This window comes from Nasonia vitripennis, chromosome 1, assembly GCF_009193385.2.
Source record: "Nasonia vitripennis strain AsymCx chromosome 1, Nvit_psr_1.1, whole genome shotgun sequence".
Taxonomy (NCBI): Eukaryota; Metazoa; Arthropoda; class Insecta; order Hymenoptera; family Pteromalidae; genus Nasonia; species Nasonia vitripennis.
Genome location: NC_045757.1, coordinates 7,685,382 through 7,707,547, shown reverse-complemented (window position 1 = coordinate 7,707,547; position 22,166 = coordinate 7,685,382). Strand labels below are relative to the sequence as shown.

The 22,166-nt window shown below is 44.8% G+C and overlaps 1 protein-coding gene across 29 annotated transcripts in view; it reads right to left on the bottom strand.

The window, feature by feature from the left end:
- The window catches only part of pHCl (pH-sensitive chloride channel), a 121,455-nt gene that overhangs the window by 23,214 nt on the left and 76,075 nt on the right, over positions 1–22,166 (bottom strand). For 16 of the 29 annotated variants that reach the window (XR_004226479.1, XM_031921731.1, XM_031921728.1 and 13 more), the window contains 9 exons: positions 19,003–19,173; positions 17,759–17,847; positions 10,466–10,696; positions 6,745–6,809; positions 6,285–6,505; positions 5,541–5,623; positions 4,947–5,087; positions 376–408; positions 103–195 (listed from right to left, as the gene is read on the bottom strand). Coding sequence is in view for 28 of the 29 variants with exons in the window: in XM_031921731.1 (XP_031777591.1) it covers positions 103–195; positions 376–408; positions 4,947–5,087; positions 5,541–5,623; positions 6,285–6,505; positions 6,745–6,809; positions 10,466–10,696; positions 17,759–17,847; positions 19,003–19,163 (1,117 nt within the window). In the remaining variant the exon portion in view is untranslated. Of the gene's footprint in view, positions 1–102; positions 196–375; positions 409–4,946; positions 5,088–5,540; positions 5,624–6,284; positions 6,506–6,744; positions 6,810–10,465; positions 10,697–17,758; positions 17,848–19,002; positions 19,174–22,166 lie in introns of those variants that run through there. The other 13 variants (XM_031921779.1, XM_031921793.1, XM_031921796.1 and 10 more) reach the window with 6 other exon arrangements.

Here is a 22,166-nt window from a genome sequence, read left to right as displayed (position 1 = left end):
GCAAGTAGGTATACAATAGGTCTCTCGCGAGCTTTCTTTCTCTGCAAATGTAAAGAAGCAGCACCACAGCTCACACAATGCTTAAGAGGGGGACGTCTTTACCTTGCTCCTCAAACCTGCGCTGGCACAGCGAGCACTTTGAGTCCCCAAAATCATCGTACTCGTCCTCGTAGTCGACGATCAGCTGTCCGTCAGCTGCAAACAGAACAGCCACGATCTGCCTATGCGGTACCCTTTTATGTTATATCGTTGCTTTCATTCTTTTTTTTAATATAGCTTTTTGTTCTTTACGTGCTTCTCTTTTCTCTAGTGTGTGATATTGTGTGTGAATATAGCTTTTGGATTGAGATATTAGATGATGGAACGTTTCCTTACCAATTGCTTTCCGACGCTTCGCGTCACACTTTTCTGGTGGGTCAGTGATTGAAAGAAATTTTCAGTTTCATTAGCAAGTTTCGTCGAGACATGAATAACAATTTTTTTTTGTTTGTTTGCTCCTCATCCTCTTGTCAGTTTATACTCATCGAGATACACATTTTTTTCATAAACTTTCGAGAGTCTACAGCTACAACTAAGTCGTTGGACAAAAAGACCGCCGCTGGAACGAGAGGATGACGCAAGAGAGCTTCAATTAAAAGTTGTACGTAAATTTCGAGTAAAATTGAAAAGATTACCCGCGGAGATCAGATGTACGCGAAGTTTCTCGAAATTGAATATTCAAAAACTCTCTCTCTCTCTTGCGGAGAGTCGTCATCGAGCTTTATTCTTGATTTACCCGAGTTTACGATTCGAGAGACGAGCATCTGAGCGTTTTATAGTGCCCGAGACGGAAAACAAAACCGGCTTCGTAAAACATCTATACCTTCCGCACAAGAGGCATCTACAAGCGAGGACTTCGGAATATCTCGTGTCATTTCTCATCCCAGCGCCTGGAGTCTATATCCAGTGCCAAAGTTTCAAACGTCGGCAGAATACGTGAATGGCCTTCACGGAAGCCGAGCGCGCGGCAGATATATATATATATATATATATATATATATATATATATATATATATATATATATATATATATATGTGTGTGTATGTATACGTGTGGACGTATAATACAAGGTTGAAATCGTCGCGAGCGGACCACGCGCAGGACCTCCGAGAATTGGTTTTTGGCATTTTCGAGATGTACCAAGATAGATATATAGATGCTTTTGAGAGTAAAAAAGTCAGGCTAGTTGTAAAGTGGAAGTAGTAGTACAGAAGTATACAGTAAGAAGTTTACGTTGTTGCGTAGTCGGCTGCATCGTGCCCTAAGACTTCGAGACTAGGTATAGATATAGGTATAGCCGTCGATGTGGTCGCCACGATCGCCTGATTTTTTGCAGAAATGATTCAAAAAAGGAATCGAGTATTTATTTTTCAGAGATTTCTTACGAAGCTTCTACTACTGTCCAGCGTCGCTACCACCGTGTAAATGTCATAGATACTTCATAAAAGGTATGCGTACACTGTGTGTACTTTTATATTATTTCACTAAAGTGTCTTTTCAGCGTTTGCATACGCGAGCTATACGTATAGTTTAAAACAGAGACTGATCTACCACTGCTCTCGACGAATTAAAGAGAAACCTCAAGCTGTCCTCGTGAATGAAACTGGGTTAAGTATCGTTAATAAAAAAAAATCGTTCTAAGTATAAGGAAAAATGAGTGTTCGTGCATCTGTTTAAACTGCGGTTATAAAATGTTACGAGAGCGAAAATTTCGGTCAAACCGTTAGTTGATACGATATTTAAAGCTTCGTTATGTTAATACATTAAAAAATACGCCATCAGTTATTTCGAATTATTCGATATTATTAATAAAAACATCAAGCGTACTCATTAAGAGAGAAGCACGAATTTATTTACATAATATTCCAGTTCAACAAACACAGTAAAAACCCGGACATCCCACACAAGGTAAGCAACATTATGCCTTTAAACTCGCGTGCTACATCTGTTTAATTCAGCAGTTAAAATAAGTTACATTCTCAAAAGCAATTACGAGAATACCCGACTGAACAGCATTGCATAATCAGAGAGTACGTAAAGGGACGATTTTTCCACGTACACACATGGCTGTATAATCTGTATATACGTGTGTGTATACGTGACGCGCGTAAACGATATCCCGATAAACCTTCCGTCGCGGCGCTATAGGCTCCAATTAGATCGTCATTGTAGCGCCGAGCGATATCCGCGAACGAGCGCGCGAAAATCACGTTCTCGTTGCATAATCGGTAAACGCGCCTATCTGTATATGTATATAGTATATAGTAGTAGCCAACGGCTGATAATGGCAGGGGGAAGAGCGAGATATCCTTCCGGAATAAAAGAGAAGGGGGGAATAGGGGTTCGTCCTCGACGGAAAGCCGATTGCGCGTTATCGATAATTCGATATTCTCCGCAATTTGCATTTCGCGGTATAAGCGATGCGATGTATGCTATGCCCTACAGATATTCACGATTGGTCCGCAAGGCTGAGACTTTAGTGACGTGCGGGTTTACGGAATAAGAGCTGGAATTGCTTTCTTTGTGTCTGCTGAGATTTGTAAATATATAGTATGTAATATAGTCTCTCGTGGGATAATCAATCGAGATTTGGACACTAACGATCTTCACAGAGAAACGCTCTGTATATTATGCGCCAGAGCTATAGGTGTACAATATGCCGCAAACCACGATTCGGGAAAACCACATTGCGGCGGGCTCATATATGTATGTAGTAATTTGATGTACAACATAATATTATGATTGCTCAAAATCTTCAAGCGAGACAGAGACCAAGATTGCCAATCTCTAGGGATCTATGGTGCAGTATACATTATTATATGAAAAACCGTAGTCTACATAAAAATTTTCTACGCTTATATTGTTTATAAATCCAATATAATATAGATATGAAAATGTAAAATACATAATTCAAGAATGAAAAAACAATAGGTGTCCATGCGTCATTCTCGTAAACCATACATCGGAAACCACCATCCACGGCATGCTTTATAAAAATTAGATCTCCCTGAGATAAGAGACACGTTGTCCGTCTGTTGTGGGCGACGGTACGTCAAAGCCCCGAGTATAATCGCATCATACAAGAAACTAAAAAATAAAAAATATATATCCCAAGCGCGCAACGATTAAATATTTACCGCGAAAATACTCCTCTAGAAAAAAACACACACACAAAAATTTCATCCCCTGTGCTGTATAATACGTTCCGCAGCTCTCATTAGCAATTAAAAAATCATCCGAGCTACGCGTAGGTATAAGTGCCAGTTTGTGCGTGTTTCCGTATGCATGTTTACGTATGTATGATCATTACACATTAAACATGAGCATTATAACATCGCAGGGGGGTGGGCCGTCGGAATACAAATGCGGGAGCTGAGGGAGAGAGAGATAGAGCTATAGATAGAGCGAGCCGCGGGAGCTGAGATAAAATGCATTCCACGCGCACACAGACAACACACGCAGTATAAACATCTATATAAGCGCGACCGCTTCGGTCGTATATAAACATATAGACGATACATGAATAATGCGTCGTTTGGGATTTTCGCAAGCTTTTTCGCAATCGTCAAGATCTCTGATGGATATAACGCTGCACGCGCGATTAACAAACGTGAGAAAACAATACAACAAAACAGGTTTATTAGGCGCTATGGCGACTTACCTTGGATCTATGGGCATGCAAAATTCACTCTTTCAAATTTTTACGCGTCTAAAAGTATATGTATCGAGGTATCGTATATACGTTGGACGTGTGAGAAGATGGTAGAGACAGAGGATAGATACAGAGATATAGAGAGCAGGTGTCGTCGTCGATGTACAGCATGTACTTTGAAGGTATATAGCGATTGCGCAAAAGAAGCTTGATATAATATACTGTGCCTTATAATGGGAAAAAGTATGAATATAAAACATTAATTATTGCTGTGTGAATACTCAAAAAAATTTAAGTATATAGATAAATAGATCCAACAGTGTTCTAAACGTGATAAATCGCTATGTTCGAGCTTGGTCGCTTTTATGTTTTGCCAAATGTTGGTATGCAATATAACATATCTTTACTGCATTGTACTCTAATACGAGAAAAATGAGTTTGTATTTCTTTACTCGTCGGTACAAGTGTGTGTGTGTGAAAGTATGAGAAGCCGATTTGAGGTCGGGCACGTTCGCCATTAAAGTAACTGCTCGCAAATCCCTGAAATTAAGGACGACATCGTCACATACAAAGAGTCGGTCGTTTTCAACGCGAGTCGCATTCGAATGGCTACTGTAAGTTCCCGGCTTTTTTCGCCCCGTTTCTATCGATTAGACCGAGCCAGGCGCGCGCGCGCGCGCGTTATTTTTCGTTTTGATTGTTATTTGTTTCGACTTTTTTGCCCGCGAGGACACACGTTTCGCGAATGTGAAATGGCCGGACGCGCTTCGCGAATATTAATTCCTCGCGCGGGAGTTTTAATTGGAGGATTTAACTTTTATCGCGTGACGCGATTATGTTAGAAAAATGATAAATGAATAAGAGAAGCGATTTGAATTTCCCGCGCGCGCGACGCTTAAAAGTGATTAGCAGTGAAACGTAAGGCTCGCGTTTAATCTTAGTCCACTCTCGCTGATTAAAAAGCCGCTCGTGCGCGGCAGCCTCTGTATTTATTTCACACAAACTGCAGACGTTATGTAATAATATATGTACACGGAAAAATCTGCTTGTTCAAAGAAAATCCAAGAGGAAGAAGAAGAAAATCAATAAGAGACGAAAGAAGAACGAGAGAGATAGAAAGTAAGAGAAAAAATAACCATGTACGTAGAGAGAGAGAGAAAAAATACAGAATGTAATATAATGTAATAATAAAGGGATAAAAGAAGAAGTAGAATAGAAGAGGAGAAGAGCGTCGATAGAGATAAGAGAACTTACCTCGCCAACTGGCTTTGATCGGACACGTGATTGTCTGATTCTGTATGAGGTACGCGTTGAGGGTCGTCAGACTCGGGCTTTTGCGCAGCGTGTCCTCGTCGTTCTTCCACACATACGTGATCGCCGTCTGCTCGTAGGATACTGCAAAGAACAAGATAGTCCTCGTCGTTATCATTTTCTTCACACGTTCTTATATATATACACACACATAAATACACGAGCTAAATTGAATCCCGAGCTTTCCGCGAGTGGACGCTCTCGTCCTCTGACACGATCAAAAAAAAAAAAAAAAAAAAAAAAAATATATCCTTGTACAACAGCTATAGCGAGGCGCATAATTCAAGCGGCGAATAAGCACCCGCGCGACATTGATAACGGCCTATAAAACTTGTTTCCATCTGTCGCGCGGCGTCCATTGAAAGCTCCCGCGACATAAAGGCGCCAAAAGCTGCGGGCGTTAAGCGGCTAGCCTAGTTTCTTTTCTGCAGCCGGCTCCTTAGCCCGAATACCCGAGGATGCGCTCGCGTCCATAAAGCCGAGAATGTGCTCTGGAGCAGTCTTATTGCCGATCTGGCCGGTATACTGTATACTCACTGCTCTCTATAGCGAATGAACACAGTGGGTCGTCGAAGGGGAATATGTTAAGCCTGCCTTGGCAGGAGAGGATGAGGTGCCGCCTGTAACAGAGAGAGAGAGACATTTTTTTTAAATAAAGTTGCTATTTTTTCCTCTGTTGCATACTTTTTTTTCGACAAGGCCTTTAGAATAATGGACAGCGAAAATTTTCGAAGAATAGAGAACGGCAGCAAGAGAGTTTGAAATTTTCGTTCCCGGGATGAAAAAAGTACGACTCTGCGCTGCAGCGCGAGAACAGAGTTTCCGGAGCGAAAAATATTTTAAATATTCACGGCGGAGAACGATGGACAATTCCGTGAGGGCCGGCGCGGCGCTAAGAAAATGAAATCCGATATGAAATTTCGGGGAGCTGTATAACGAAAAGTCAATAGAAATAAATCGCGGAAAAAGGAACGAGAGATAATACAGGCGCGAGAAAGAAGGTAAAATCTAATATAGCGGAGAACAGTGCGAGGGAGAGTGAAAAATTGAGCGAGAAATTGCACCGGTTCATAAATTACCGCAGGCGCGCGCGCAGTCCTGAGATAAGAAAATTTCTGCGGAAGTATAATAAATTACGCGCGGTCTCTCTCGCGTTTTAAAATTCCATTCCGAATGCACAGGCGCGTATACGCAGGAAAAATTTAGAAAAAAAAATGCATCCAAAGACCTTGCCCTTACACGCGTATAACAACCCTGAAGTAAGATTAAACTCATGAATACCGCATAAGGTAGTTGACGGTGCCGTTGCGATAGATGCGCAGAGCAAAGTGGACCGGTATGAGGGGATCCTTGAAGTCGCCGTGCATGATGAAGTACGTGTCCGGGAGCCAGATGTCGTTGTGATGGTGGATGGCGTTGAGGAATTCGTAGCGCGATCTGTTGCTGTATCGCAGCCGCGGGTCGTACCACTGCTGCTGCAGCAGGAACTCCACCTCGTATTTCTGACGGGAAAAGAAAGAGTCTCACAATTTCACACACGTGCGTTTCGTTAAAAGTAAATACGCAGCTAAGTTAAATGTGCTTTTTCCGAGCAAGAGAGCTTCGAGGTAAAGTGTAAAAGCAAAGCCGAGTATAGAGCTCCGGGAGGGCGATTTTCTCTCTTTTGCCTCGAAGAGAGACAATTCGAAGCAGTCTTTAGCGTTTCTCGAACGCGATAAAAGCATATAGAGGATATAATTACCAAACTGGACTCGTCGGGCGAAGCCAGGCTCAGCAACAGCACACTCACGTTAACGGTCAAGGTTCCTGAAACAAATCACGGCGAGGCTCATGTAGTCGAGAGGCGTCTCTCCCGTCGGTCTCTCGCTGCTGCTGCTGTGCATCATTCAAAACAATGGACAGTAGTAGTAGTGGCGGTAGTAACAACAGTATAGGCAAACGGAAATAGGAAGCTCACAACAAGAGAGAGATAGATAGAGATAGAGACTGAATAGGTATCCCGACGTCAACATACACAAATGGGCACAGTTCCATGTCAAATGAAGAGAAAATAATTACGAGTGTCAGTCGTACTATACGGAAAAAATATGGTATATAATAAAAATCGTCTCCAAAATTCCATGTTGACGTCTCGTTGAAGCTTCTGCTCGCTGCGTAAGAATATAGCACACACTACGAAAGCGACTACGTGTCGCACATTACATACATCTCTTGCAAGCTTCAGAAACAGTTCTGTGTGTGACTTACCAAAAGGACGCTATATATCGCATAATATATAGCAGTGTGATGTGCGTTCTTAATTATTAATCAGTCGAAATTTCGGCTAAAGTGCAACAACTGAACACAGCTCATTGAAAATTCGAGCTTGGAGTGTCGAGATGAAAAGCTCTTGGCTTCATTCGAAGCTCCACGCACGGGTTACGTTTTAACTACAGCAACTATTCTCGCCGATGTCAAACCTTGGCGAGTTGGCTCTTCCCGCGGTTAAAAAAAAATAAAGGTCTGTCCCTTTCTTTTTTCCGAGCTCCGCCGAGGTTTGACGTTCAATATTTAATCTTCGCAAGCAAGAGGCGTGCGCACATGCCGCGAATTTCATTTTTCTCGCCGTAGAGGCTGTGCGAGGCGCTATTAAGAAGCAGCTGCAGGCTGTGAGTGTCATGCTGTTACGACGGCGCGTGTACTTTCGCGAGACGCGACCAAGTTTGCTTATATCCTTGTATACTGTCTTAGGAAGAAGACGTTGCTTGTGCGATCGTAGAATTTCATTCGTCTGATTGTGTGTGTGTGTGTGTGTGTGTGTGTGTGTGAGTTAATTTTATGTATAACGAAGGTATAGCGCGAGTTTCATATTTCCAAAGGTCCAAAAGTGTAGCCACTTAGTCGGCGGACTAATCGTCCTTGTTGTACTCTTTCATCAATCACGCAGTGCCGCGCACGTGATCGGCGTGTGTAATATGGCGTAAAAAAGACTGAACACGCGATACTGAGTAATGTATAAAAAAAATCTTTGGAAAAAAACACGCGAGATAACGTAGACCTTGCATATGAAATCAGTATATGTCTAATTCGTCTGCTGGTTTCGTTTCGAGTTTTTGCGCTAAAACTGGTAATATCGCATGCCTATGACATTTATGTATACTATTACATATAGTTTCTAAAGAGAATTAAACGAGGGCTTATTTCGAAGTGCGATATCCAAGTCGTAAACTCGACTTTATGAGCAAGGTCGCACGCGCTCGGTGCTTTTTTTCTTCTCCTCGCATCTAACATGTAGATCTAAAAAGTTAATCTACGATTAAAAAAATAGTATAATAACAATAATAATTTTCTCGGACACACTATTATAGTCGGCAGCAGGTCTCGTCGAGCTAATTTCGAGCCAAAAACATTCTTCTTTGATCCGCGTGTATCTGCGCGATCTAAAACGTGACTTGAATGAAAATTCCGAATTTTATACTCTCGCGGACATATATAACACGTGCGACATAATGCGGGCGGCACATAGAGCGACGTGCGCTTTCACGGCGACTTAGTTAGCGTGCAGGCGAGCTTTTACAAACAACTCGGTTTAATTTAACGGAAAATTCAATATATAGAGGGAGAGAGTCCGCGGGAGCGTAATTTTTTTCTTTCATCAAGAAAGAGGCTTTGTGTCCTTTGACATAACGCGAGCTTCTCTCCTATACTCTTTTATCGCTAACCACGCGACGGTAATCCGAATGTTTTTGGCTCCTTTTTTTATAGAATATCAATGTGAACAATGTTTATCGGATCAGGCCAAAATACTCTTCATACAAAATACTGTTCACGTGCATGTGTGGGTGATACACACTTGCAAAAATACGAACACAATGTAACTCTAGCGGTATAAATATTATATAAAAATACATGAAAAATAGAGGTCGATCGTTCGGTGTGTGCGAATGAAAACATCCATGGATATCCTGCGGCATATTTGTACATCGGAATATAGAGGTATATCTATGAGTTTGAAGTCGAAAGAGAGGAAGGGACCATAATACGTCGACAACGATGCGAAAATGGAGATAGTGTGTGACGTACAAGCGTGAACTGGAGACGAGAGGATAAGACGCTGTCTGTGTGCTTTTGCGGTGTGTATAAAATGGCGACGGTGGTACCCGTGAGCGGCGTGTCTGGTCGCGTGTTTGCTCAGACGTGCAGGTGAAGGACACCAATCGAGTCGTCTGTTATACTCGATTTTTTCGGTGGAGGAGGCGAGAGAGAGAGAGGATATGAGTTTTTGAAGATGTTTTCGGCTCGCGTATGACACGTCGTTATATTGCGAATCATCGATTTCAATTAGGAGAGGAAAGCGTGATGTATCGATTCGCGTCCATACGTGTGCTATCGATTCGTTAACAATCAAGTTTCGTCATCATTAGAGCAGAGTGCAGCGGCTTGACATACGAGAGAGATCTAGAAAATCCAATCTTCCAACTGTACGTATAACCGTCATAAATTTAATTAATTCCATATTCCAGTTTCGCGCGCGATGTTGGATACGTATACATATAGAACACACAGAGCTGCAACAACTCGTGTACCATAATTTATTCGACCGCACTCTGTGAGAGCTGTTATACCGCGCGTCTATAATTATGCAGTTCGATTTTCGTATTTGTAACGTTAGTTCGAAAAGCACATTTCCAGGGCGTACACAGAGAGAGAGAGAGAGAGACACGATATGGTGCAGGAGAGAGAGAGAGAGAGAGAGAGAGAGAGAGAGAGAGAGAGAGAGAGAGAACGGGATGGAAACGCAAAGAAACGTATCGAGCGTATTTATACAGTGGTGGCACACACGCGAGAGAGCTGCAGCGTAGGTATATATAGAAAACAGTGATGCGAGTCGCTGTGTGGTCGGACCCGCGAGCCGAATGTTTACTCGATTCGATGGGATGACGTAAGAACTCGTGCTGTATATAGGTATAGGCGCTGCAGGAGGATGACATGATCTTCTGGGATGGGATGTTTATTTGGTATACTTTTTGTACTTCACTTTTATAGGCAACGTGGGTTTTGATTAAAATTTTTGCATACGAAATCATGTGATCCTGCCACGAGATTAAAAAGAGAAAGAGTCTCGCCCCCTCCCACGCGCGCACACAAAAATTATAGCCAATAAAGATGAAGAATAGAGAAGATAAGTATATTAGAAGGTGGATAGAAAATCATATAGAAGGAAAACAGAGATCGTATAAGAGACAGAAAAAACAAAATTCGTTGTCGAAAGCCAATTCAAAAAATCCATGTATTTTGCCATAAACGTGTGTGTATATATATATAATATTGAATAAACGAAGAAAGAACATCATAGAGAAAAGATAATAGACACAGGCAATAGAGTGACAAAGAGTATAGAGCCGCTGCACCGGGTAGTCGGGTTATCATTTTCTTTGTTGTTGTTTAAACAGAGAAAAAGAGAAAGAGATAGAGAGACGGACCGCGAAGGTGGGTGCGTAGGTGTTGGTGCGGCGTGTAGTGGTGGTTTTTGTTCTGGTTCTTGGACTGGCGAACGCCAGCGACGCCTTGGCTTCCGTCGATGCTGCCCGACGAGGACGACGACGACGTCGAAGTTGGGAAGGAGGAAGAGGAGATATTAGCTGATGCAGATGCAGCCTCCTCGAGGGCCGCCGCATCGCCGGGCCAGCGCATCCCGCAGCAGAAATCCGCATCTGTAACACCCAACGCACACGTGCAGGAGGAAGTTCGGGGGCCCGCTCTTTTTGCCTTCGATTCTCATCTCTTCGTTTCGCATGCCATGTTACATATAGGTATACTATTATCTTGATTCGATCGCTCTTTTCTGCGCATGTGTTTTTGTGTGTGTGTGTGTGTGTGTGTGGCTCGCGATTCGGGAAAGTGCATTTTTGAGGTCATGTCAATGTGTGAGTGTGGGGGAGAGAATTAAGGGAATTAAGGGTTGAGCGCAGAATTTCGATGTGCCATAACGATTGTTTATAGAGGGCGCGAACTTCACTCACGCATACACACGGGGCCTGAGAACGAGGTTAGTAGAAAAACAGGGGAAAAAATGCAGAAACTGAAAGAGGGATAAAAATTGGAAGAGATAGGGACTCTCATTGCTTCGCACGGCCCATGCGACACGTGATTGGCCGACTGCCGAGTAGAGTAAGCCATGCAGTTATCATACTGGCGATGAAGTGATGTGTTTTTCTTTTACGTCCGCTCTTTCGTTGCTGCACTTTAGCGCGAGACTGAATGCGTTTTCACGCGCGTATTTTTCCTGATCCTTATTTTTGCGATTTTTGTGGCTCGAATGGAATGACATTTCCGGCTCTGGTGGTTAGATACTTACGCTGTGATATTTTTGCTGTTAGTTTGACTACTTGAAGAGGATTTTGTTATAGTCATGCATTCGAGACAAAAACTTACACATGATGAGTAAAAACACATAATATAGTTAGTTCACATAGCTTGTTTGGTAAATAAAAACGTTATAGGTTTCATATATTATAAACGTAAAGGATGAGAGTTTTGGAGATAACTGCATGGATTACTCAACATTTCAAAAAGACACATCGTTGCACTCTGTCTACCTTAAAAAATGTATGAAAAAATAAAAATATCATCGAGATTGTCGTAAATTGAGTATTGTTAGTATATACAGCAAAAAAAAGTTCTTAGTTGGATGCACACACGCGCACATTTATACGAATCTCTATCAATGTTAGTATAAATAAAAAAAAATGTGTATCATATACGCACTAATTATTCTCTAAGGGTTGTCACAAGATACGGATGCTGGCATTATAATGAAAAACATGATCAATGAAAAAAGTGCGAGTCCATAGAATTGTTGTTAATCGACGGTGTGCGAGATACCGTTGAGATAAGAAAAGAAATGGTTAGAAAGAGAGATAGAAAAAGGTATAGCAAAAGAGATATAAGTACATTAGACAACTATTCATGGATATATAAAGTGCGAGAGATAAATCTATGTATAAGTATAGGTATTCAATAAAGTGCGCAGTACGTCTCTCGTATCGGTTCTGTCTGATGTGGTTCGTTGCGTATCATTGTAGGAGGATATAAGGAGGAGCGTAAGATTGATCGATTTGGTTTTGATTTTCGACTCGGGTATGTTACATTTCTCTTTTCATTCGCTAGATTTGCGTACCGACATCGTCGCTGATTTTTTACTCGACATTGAGTGATTCAGTGTATTGTAAAATGTATCCCCCCGCCTTTATACCCTGACCGTTATTGTTTATAATAAAGTTTCGCACGATAAAAACCTGCAAGCTTCCATATAAACAGTTTATAATATTTCACATATATATAAATACGTGTGTAAATAGCGAAACTTACTCGTGTAGACAAAGTACATCCCGATATCGAACTCTATAAAAAGCAGAAGCGTTACATTACAGGTTCAATGTATAGATGTATAGGTTTAAACTGGTGCTTGAAAAAAAAGAACGATCCCACTACTTTGTATAATAAATCTCTTCTATAAATAATACAGTATTTGCACAATGTCATAACCTATGAGGCAGGTGTGTATGTATACATATACACGCGTCAACAAGTCCGCGTATAAAAAAAAGATCTAAAAGCTGTATAGATGCGCGCGTGTGAAAAGTATATCTACGTTCGTCCAAAGCTGCTCTGCTGCTGCTGCTGCTGTTGGCCTTATCGAACCCCCGTGTGTGTGAAGAAAACATTCGCGTAAAATCTACTCCCATTATCGCATAGATTCTCATACTTACTTCCAGAAATAGCATAGCATATTTCATAAGCACTTCTCCTCGACTCTCATGTACAGAAGAGCGTATTTCCGCGAAAACGTGCTGCTCGTGCGAGTAAATAACGGCATTAGCGAAATTAATTACTTTTCCCGTGCGCATCATGACGGGAACGTGCGCAGTGTCCGTATACGGTTTGGCGCAGCTATTATCGTTAATGCAAACATCGCGCAGCTGCTTTCATTCTGCCCCGGCTTTTCTCCTCAACTCCGACGAGAGACACAGGGCGTTATCGTATAACGACGTCGTTTTCGGCGGCCAGTTTTTCTCTCTCTTGACGATTTCGAATTTTCCAATATCACGTGATCGCGTACGTATACACGGTAAAAAGAATGTGGGTCGCAATAAATATCTCTCCAACGTATAGAATCCGCTGCTCTTAAAGAGCAGAAAGCGCGACGGCGGCGGCTTTTCTGGTAAATCCAGTTGCGCTCGAGGCTGTGTACGGATCCGCGAGTGTACACACAAACACCTCGCGGGAAAATTTCATTCTCGCGCCTCAACTGAAAGCTCGTAGACACACACACACACACACACAAAGAAGAAGAAGAAGTGGAGGCTTAAAGTTACAGCGTCGCTTCTTCCTCACCGTCGCGGTTAAAGTCTTTGATCCCGAGGCTCGAGAATTTCATTTGCATGCACGTCTATTGCATCTGGATTGCGTTAACTCATTGTCTTTTATTCTCTCTCACGCGAGACAGCGGTGGTTGGGAAGTGTTCGGAAAAAGTTTGAGAGACAGGGGATCGAGGTCGCTGGAGGTCCAAATTTCGCCGCTTCGCTTCTCTCTACCCCCTCGGAGACGCGCCAGTATTTCACGTAATGAACTTTGAATTATGCAGCGTTCGCGACGGCGGATGCACTCGCTTTTATTCCTTTTCTTCTCGTCGCGCTTTCTCTCGAACTCGCCGCGCGAGCGTTTTTCTCTTCCTGTTTACGATTCTAGCGTTAATACGATTCGAATTGTTACAAACGGAGAGGAGACAGAGTCGAAAGCGAAAAAGTAGACGACGGGACTCGAACTCGCGGACCCGAGAGCCAGAGGCCTGTGCTCTAACCACTGAGCTAACGTCTACGATGCATTCGGACGCTATGCATCATAGTACGGCTCGGCGGACTCTCATCGCTGACTCATCTTCGCTGCTCGCGTTGCAGACGTGTGCGTCTGTGACAGAATCTCGAAGGAGACCCCATTTAATGTTGGAGTATTGCATTATTTTTCGAGTAATTACGAGAGCCGAACATAGTAGAGAATTCCAGCGCGGCCGTGAAAAATTATACAAAAGAGCGGAAAAACTGAATTATTCACGGCGCGCTTATTCAAATTTCATCCCTGCACCACTGGCGTACAAAAGAAGTATCCTCGTCATGCCCGCGCAGCTCGTGATCGTAAAACGTATAACACAAAGGCGCGGACGCGATAAGGAAAAAATAGACAACGAGGATGAGAGAAGCATCAGCGCCGCGACTATACGCGATTATGAAAAAATAAAACTTTTCTCCCTCGGAACTTCACTTAGCCGTAAAAGCTACCGTTGGCACCACGTGTAATGCAACATCAGCCGTGCCCCCTCTCGTTCCCACCTCTCGGCGTCGCTGTGAAAAAGCCACGATATCGGAGAGAAGTGGCTCTGATGAACTTCGGAAAAGGCTTCGCATGCTCCGCCGGTTATCGCTTTTCTCGCGCGGGAGCTCGAACAAAGGATTGATTTTTCTCAGCTCTCTCTCTCTCTCCTCCTTTTGTGTCGAGAGGGAGTTTAGAGCGTCGCCTCTAAACCGCTTATAACGCTCTCTCGAGTGCTGCCGAGGCTCGTCGGGATTTACGAGAGGAGCAGCCACTCGGCCCGACTGATGATCTTGTTATTGGAAAAGCAAACCGATGGCGTATGTGTCACTGTGTCGCGATTTTTTTTTTTACTTCTGCACTATATCGATCCCAGAACAAAGAATAAGCCGACACCCGATCAATAATGCAGACAAGAGAGAGAGAGAGAGAGAGAGAGAGAGAGAGAGAGAGAGAGAGAGAGAGAGAGAGAGAGACAGAGAGACAGAGAGCGAGGGATCGAAGATGAATATTCCCGGCGCTGCGCGTATTGATATTCATGAAGAGCTGAATTTCATGAAATGCAGAAATCCTTATCGAATAAGATTCGTCGCGCGCGGTGGCAGGAATAGAAATCGTCGTCGCGGTGCGCGCGATTATATCGATCGCGGCGCGGGGTAAATTTCGAAAATAGGTTATTACACACTCATACGTGCGAATGAAGTACAGGCGGTTGAAAATCCAGGCCAGCAAGCACTACGCCGAACGCTAACAACAATTATACAGAAATAACAGCAGTGGCTGTTATAGCGCCGACGGCTGAGCTAATCCGCCTTTTTCTCGCCTCGAGGTGCACTAGACCCAGCTGTGTCTTGCGTTTCCAGTATACAACAACAACAACAACAACACAGCCGTAGATGTATACGTTTAACGCTGTTGTTCCCACTGCGTTAATTGGATTTTCATGCAAATGCGCGCCTAAGAGCGATGCAGAGGCGCCAGCGATCGACTCGAATTTATATCGAAGCGTCACGGGTCGTTCGTTACATCGGATGTTTATACGTGCGTTGTAATGTGTAAATATTTCCGATCGTGTTACGAGCATCGATTCGGAATTATCGGGAGTCACCGTACACTTCGCTGATGCAGGACGACGTTAATTTTCGCAAGAGGACTGACGTTTCTCCCGTACTTTCAGCGAAATTCCCCAAACTTTCGTTATACGTCTCAGACGTCCGCTTTGTGAAGTTGTTGAAGGGGGAAAAAATTCGCCAGCTATTCGCGTCGCCGTTCGAAGTATTCCTTATATTGCTCGCGGACGCAAAGTTGCTCTTAAATAGTTCGCCTCGGAGAGAGAGAGAGAGAGAAAAAAACTGGGCTACGGCTAAGTAGTAGTCTCGGCGTGTTGTCAGCCGGAATTGATGACACTCGACGGACGATTCTTTTTACTTTGTGATTCGAGAAGCTGACTAAGTGAGAATTATGAGATTGAATTTAAAAGTAAACAGCCGAAGGTGTCGTGTGTCGCTTGGCTCAATGTGTTCTACTTGTTCGTCCGATTACCCTCGAGGGTATGCACACATATAGTGTACACAAATGTCGTTCAGCGTAGGCCGACGCTAAGCTTTCCAGCATCACTTAGCAAAGCTCGCTGAAACTCAGTGTATACTCTCTCGGTGTGTGTATAGGTGTGCTGTATCGGTGTCGACAACTGAGCTCATACGTTATATTAATCGCTTGAAAAAAACATCGCAATGATCGCAGATGACTGTACAAGAACAATATTGCATGATCTATGATCCATAGTTGGCAGAGCGAACCGTTCCAAATTCAACGATCGCGAGAACGAGCCGAAAACAGCGGAGCGTAAAAATAAGTTTCTCGTGGAAAAAGAGCGAGAGCCGCACCGGCGACGAGCTTTCATTAGCCTGAGTGCTTCTGGGGTATCGCATGCATGACGAGACGAACAATGCGACTGTACATAGTCGGTGCCCGGTCGTCCAGCGGGAGATTGGGATGCTAATAGCCGGCCAATCAAAGCGAGTTACGTGTACACACGTTTGCGCTTGAAAAATTGATGCGCGCGCGCGCGCGCGAATGTTTATGTGAGCCGAGCTTTTAGAGCTTTAATTTTTCAGAGGCTTGTTTTTGTTCGTTATTCGATTTATCGTTACACCGCGAGGGAGTTAGCTCTCGTCACACAAAAAGCGCTCGATAACGCGGTAGCTATATATATTTGAAATTTAAATGCGCAGTGCGCGAAGGCTCTGATTTTTCTTCGGAAAAAAAGAGAGCTTCTAAATCCTTCTGGAGCGTCGTTTCATTACGAGCGTCCGAAAAAAGCGAGCGACGAGTATAAATCCCAAAGAGAACCGCAGCCGGCATATTTAACGCGCGGAGAAAACTCATCTCGCGTCGGGGCGAAACCACTCAGAGCCGCGCGCGTATACATATTACGGCGACAGCGAGGTAAAAAAGGAGAGAAAGATGCTGATCCGTTGCGCTTTTAAATCACCAAGCGGTGGGCGGCTTTTTTCCAGGCTAAAGGGTGTCGAGAGACGAGATTGATTCGAAGCTGTATGCGATTGTGCAGTGGCGAACGATGTGTGTGGTCGTGAGAATCGAGAATAATATTCTGTGGTGCGTATGGTAAATGTGATGCGTGTTTATGAAGCTGCGTTGCGGCACAGAGATATATAAATATCAGAAAGCGAATATATGATATAAACGTGAGCGCAGCTTAAGTGTATCCGTGATCGAGCACACGAGAATCACGGATACGCGCAGCCGCGACGACGAAAGCGAATAATGAATCTAAAAATAAACGACACTAAGTGCCTCTTTGTAGCCCCTGCTATGGATCGCAGAGGCGTAAAGAGGCACGACTACGAGAGAAAATAAAGGCGATGAGCTGCCGTCGTGTCAGGCACGCGCGGGCGCACATGAATACACACATCGAGAGCTTATAATCACGGCTCTATGTAATAATATACAGATACAGAATTGGTGCGCGCGCTCATCATCAGTGCAACAGTATATAGCGAACTCCCTCCGAAGAAGTCGACGACGCGAGCTCGAACATTTTTCGAAAAAATACATCGCTCGAGCTCGCCTCGCCTTTGCACAAGAATAATAATAGTAATAAAAAAAAGTAACGAAGAATCAGATATACTAATATTGAAAAGAACAGTCTGAGTCGGTACGACGTTGTTGCGAATACCCTTTCGACGGGAAGTGAGCAGTGAACTGTGGTTGTGTGGTGCTGTTTTGTGGTGTTGGTGCCGATGGTGGTGGTGATGATGATCGTGATAGTCGAGGTGCTCGGGGTACTCGGTTTCGTTAGGTGGTGGTGGTGGCGGTGGTGGTAATTCAAGGTCGGGGGTGTTGTCGTCTAACTGGCGGGTGGAGGGCGGGGGCCGCAGTGTACCTTGGACCGGGGGTAGGAGCCGCTTGTCGTAGCGCGTCGCCAGCAGCAGATTGTCCAGGATCTCCTTGTCCGACTTGCCCTCCTCGAAACTGCAACACACACACACACACATTTGACTTTCAACTCGTTATACCTTTCACTTTTTTATTTCGGAGTCGAGACAGATAGGTATAGAGTTAGATATAGAAGGCGTGCGATGATGCATGTGACCATTCGTCAGTGTCTTGGCGTCGTCGTCGTCGCCCCGTTTTTGTCGTTCGCGAATCGGGCAATTATCGGCTCCAGTTTTTTCCTCGACCACGTCGTTCATCAACGAGAGTAAGGCCGACACTGCCGGCGATTGATCATTGTTTTTCACGCGGTCTTCTTGATTAGGACTGACGCCGTCCGACACGATTTTCGGCGGGAATTCAATTTTCCCGAATTTAATCATTCTGCTGCTCCATACACGTGGCCTACTTTTTTCAACGATAACGAACTCGCGTCTAATTCAAGCGTACAGAACTAACGATCTACATGTAAAACTCTCTACGGCGTGATGTGCAATAACTGCCGCTTGTCTCGGAGGCCGATCAACGCGACCCGAAACTGCGCGGAGAACATCTTCTCCCGGAACTCCCGACTGTTTGACTTTCTGCTACTCATTACAAAGTCAGCCCGGTCGCGTGCGCGATATCGTCTCTCCGAACTCTCTCTCTCTCTCCCTCTCTCAAAGTCAGGCAGCTATAAGGCCTCGGGAACATCGGCGTTAATTTCGAGTCGAGAGTCGAGCCGTCGCGCGGCGGTAATGCGCCGCGCAGAGTGTACGTCTGAACGGTTTGAGAGTCTCTCCGAAATTCGAGCGACGAGACGATGCAGTAGAGCCGATATTGAATTCACGACGAGCGCCGCGTACGTAAAGATAAAGAGCAGATCGATCGGCGGAGGACTTCTCGCTGCAGCCGAGGGCGAAAATCGTATCCGAGAGAGATTGTATCGCATCGATTTTTCGTTCCGCGAGAGGATAAGTGGGCCTTTCTGGCGGTGCGGTTTCGGCGCGCGGGAAATTGAAATTCCCCACAGGTTCTACTCTCCCGGGCGTGTGTGTACAAAGTAAGAGAGAAAAAAATTGTACTATACAGAGACTGCAGGTACTACCTATATCAGAAGAAGTGAAAAATTCAGAGGGAGCAGAGAATTCATGCGAGGTTCGTGTGTGTAGGTATATACCATAGAGAGGGGGGGGGGGGGTAACTAATACGTACATGTCCTCGGCGCTCACGATAGTGGCGAGTGTGAAGGCGAGGGTGAGGATACAGAGGACGGTTAGGAGGAGGGAGCTTGTGAGGGAGGCGAGAGACAGCGAGAGGATAGGTGAGAGGCGGCCGCCACCACCCGCACGCCGCCCTAGCGCCGCCCAACCCATTCTATGTCATCTGAAACAGAACAATAAACGTAAGATTAGCCTTTTTTTTCGCCGCACACCTCCTCGGCTTCATCATCCTGTTGGACAAAGTTTAGCCCTTCTTTTCTCCAACGGATTACATAACGAGTGCTATTGAGCAATGGTGGGGGGGGGGGGGGGTGTTTGAAAACAATCCGAAAAATTTGCGAGAATACGGGGAAAAACCGATGCTGGGCTATGCAGTGTGTAACGAGTCCAGCGGAAAGTTCAGGAAGACGAATTTAGATCGGATTGTATAAAACGCCAAGTCGCTCGCATTATTCTTACTTCCTTCTTCTTCTTCTCTCGCTCGCTACTCATTCGAAAAAGTTAAATCGCTTCGAGATGCGCGTGAGACCGCGGACTCGTAAATCGCTCCCGTCATTACACGCGAAACTGGGTCTCTCTCGTGCGGAGGTAAATCCAGGGAGAGATCTCTTGCTCGCGCTCCACTTGTATCGATCGCGTTCGATCGTCGACATCTCTATTTCTCTGTTTTTCTGAAAATTATGCTTTACGTACACTTACAAGTAATTCAAAATAGTGGCGTAATTTTTGCCCGTTGACGCTGGCGTTTAAGTCTCTCTCTCTCTCTCTCTCTCTCTCTCTCTCTCTCTCTCTCTCTCTCTCTCTCTCTCTCTCTCTCTCCCAAGCGTAACTTCCACCTAATTAAGCTAATTCAGTTTCGGATTTAAGAGCTGCAGCTGGCGCTCGAAATTGTGCGCGTATCGAAAGTTTCCCGAGTAAACAGAGCCATAAGGAGGAGCGATGGAGGTAAAGGCTTTACTCGCACAGCAACAGCTACTTACCGTGCTACTTTATTTCCCCAGGAAAATTAAATACGAGTTTCTAGCTCTCAGATACTGGGCGATATTTTTCATCGGTTTATTGTAAAGTCACCCTAACTCTCGGACAGCGGAGAGAGAGAGAGAGAGAGAGAGAACTAATAAGCTCCGAGACAATTAATAAAACCATATTCCCACTTTAATCAGGATGTTTTCTCAGTGCCATATAGCACACTCAAATACACACACATACACCCACACACACACACACAATAAAAAGAGCCGTGCAGCTCACTTCAATTTCATCAGCACACACAAGCTCGACACCTCGATAGCAGCCCTACTTATTAAGTTTTCCGCGCCTGGAAACTCCTCAGAGAGCCGCTGACAGCTCTCGTCGCTCGTCCTGTATATAGCCTCTGTATAGGTCTTCGACTTTTAACGCGAACTCTCTCGAGCGACGCGATGCACGTCGCGGGCGATTAATTACCAACGCTTCGCGCTCCGAGAGGAATTTCGGTTATTAATTGCCGGCTTTTTTCGAGACGAGGGTTATTAATCGATTTTTCAGAGATTACTTTTTTACGATACAATGTACAAGAAGAGAACACGTGCTCGAAGGGTTGTACACGTTAAAGGCCCTCGACGGGCCAATTAAATTTGAGGATCAGGTTCTAGCCTCACGTACGCGCGCAAGCGTGTGTGGCGGGAGTTTTGAATTTCAAGCAGGTGAGGATATACGAGGACGGGCCAAGAGAGAGGAGTATGCAGATGGAATTAGGGGGATAAAGTTGTAGAGACTTCGTGACGAGAGGATATTATAATACGCCGCGTTTAGCATTGCTCTTTGAGCGTGCTGGGCTATGCGAAGCCCAGTTTACGAAACACTTCCGCCGGGGAAGGGAGCGGAATTATTTTTCGGCGTCATTTTGCATACACGCTGCGTCTGGCTTAATGAGATAAGCGAGTGAGAGAGACTGACGAGCGGTAGACTCTTATACACTAGTGTGGCTTCTATAATCCAATCAAACTTCATTCATGATGGCATATTTTTAAGACCTTACTTTGCGGGCAAGGCCGCCCGCAAGAGCGAAATATAACGAATCGAGTCTGCGGCCTGTAATTATATTATAGGTTTCGAATAGAGGAGTATCATTTCGAAGTACATAGCGTCGTTCGACTCTACGCATAATTGCGACTCGCAGACGGAATCCGCGTGATTAGAAGCGAGCTATGAGGTAAAACACGTACATCCGAGGCTCTATTCAAAGACGCGAGGCTCTAGCATAATTGAATTTCTCCTCGACGTGATCCTCCTTTCTCTCGTGCGTTATGTATTAATACACCCTCGTAGTAACGCAATTCGACGTGTACGCAAAAGTTCGTAGCCTTGAAAAATTCAACGACGGTCATTATCTCGATTGCGATCGGAGCCAATTAAACCTAGTCCCCATTAGCCTTATCAGTCCTACACGCCCAGTATAGTAGGCCGAATCGGAAGCTGCGCGTGTGGCTATACAGTCCAGAGGGGCATAAGAGCTGCACGGCGACAAACCGATAAATCGCGGCCCCGAGCATCGATCACATAGTAGAAGCCTAATGGCTCTAATGAGCCGCTGCCTCTGGGATTCCGACACAAACACACATCCCGCGTTGCACACACGACTTTATCCGATGGTCAATAAAGCCGTCGACAAAGCCGGCCAATAAAGGTGTGTATAGCCCGGGGGCAGTAGGCGTACAAAAGCCTTTGCGCGCGCGGTTATCGAAGCGTTATACACCGGAAGAAGCAACTGGTCTAGGTTGTGTCGGAGGGGAAAAAAGTCGAGCGAAAGATGAGTCGTCGAACACTGGAATCTTGGCAGAGATGATCGACTGCACTCGGGCGGGCATCGTGAGCCTCTTGAACTTCTATCTCTCTATCCTTTGCTGCCGTCGCCCCTTGATTCAGCAAAGGCTGACGTCTCCAGAGGCTACACTGGCATTACGACTAACGCCCGTGTCGCATTAGCTCTCTACACAAGCAAACACACGTATAGGATGAAATTCGCGTTTAACGAGGCAATCGCGCCGAAAAAGCGCCGATATCCCAAGCACCGTGAAATTAATCAAGCCACTACGCCACGTCGCGCTTTTCTCGCGCAGCCATAGCACAATACCAGCAGCGAAACAATACAGGGCATTGACGCGAGCACGCGCG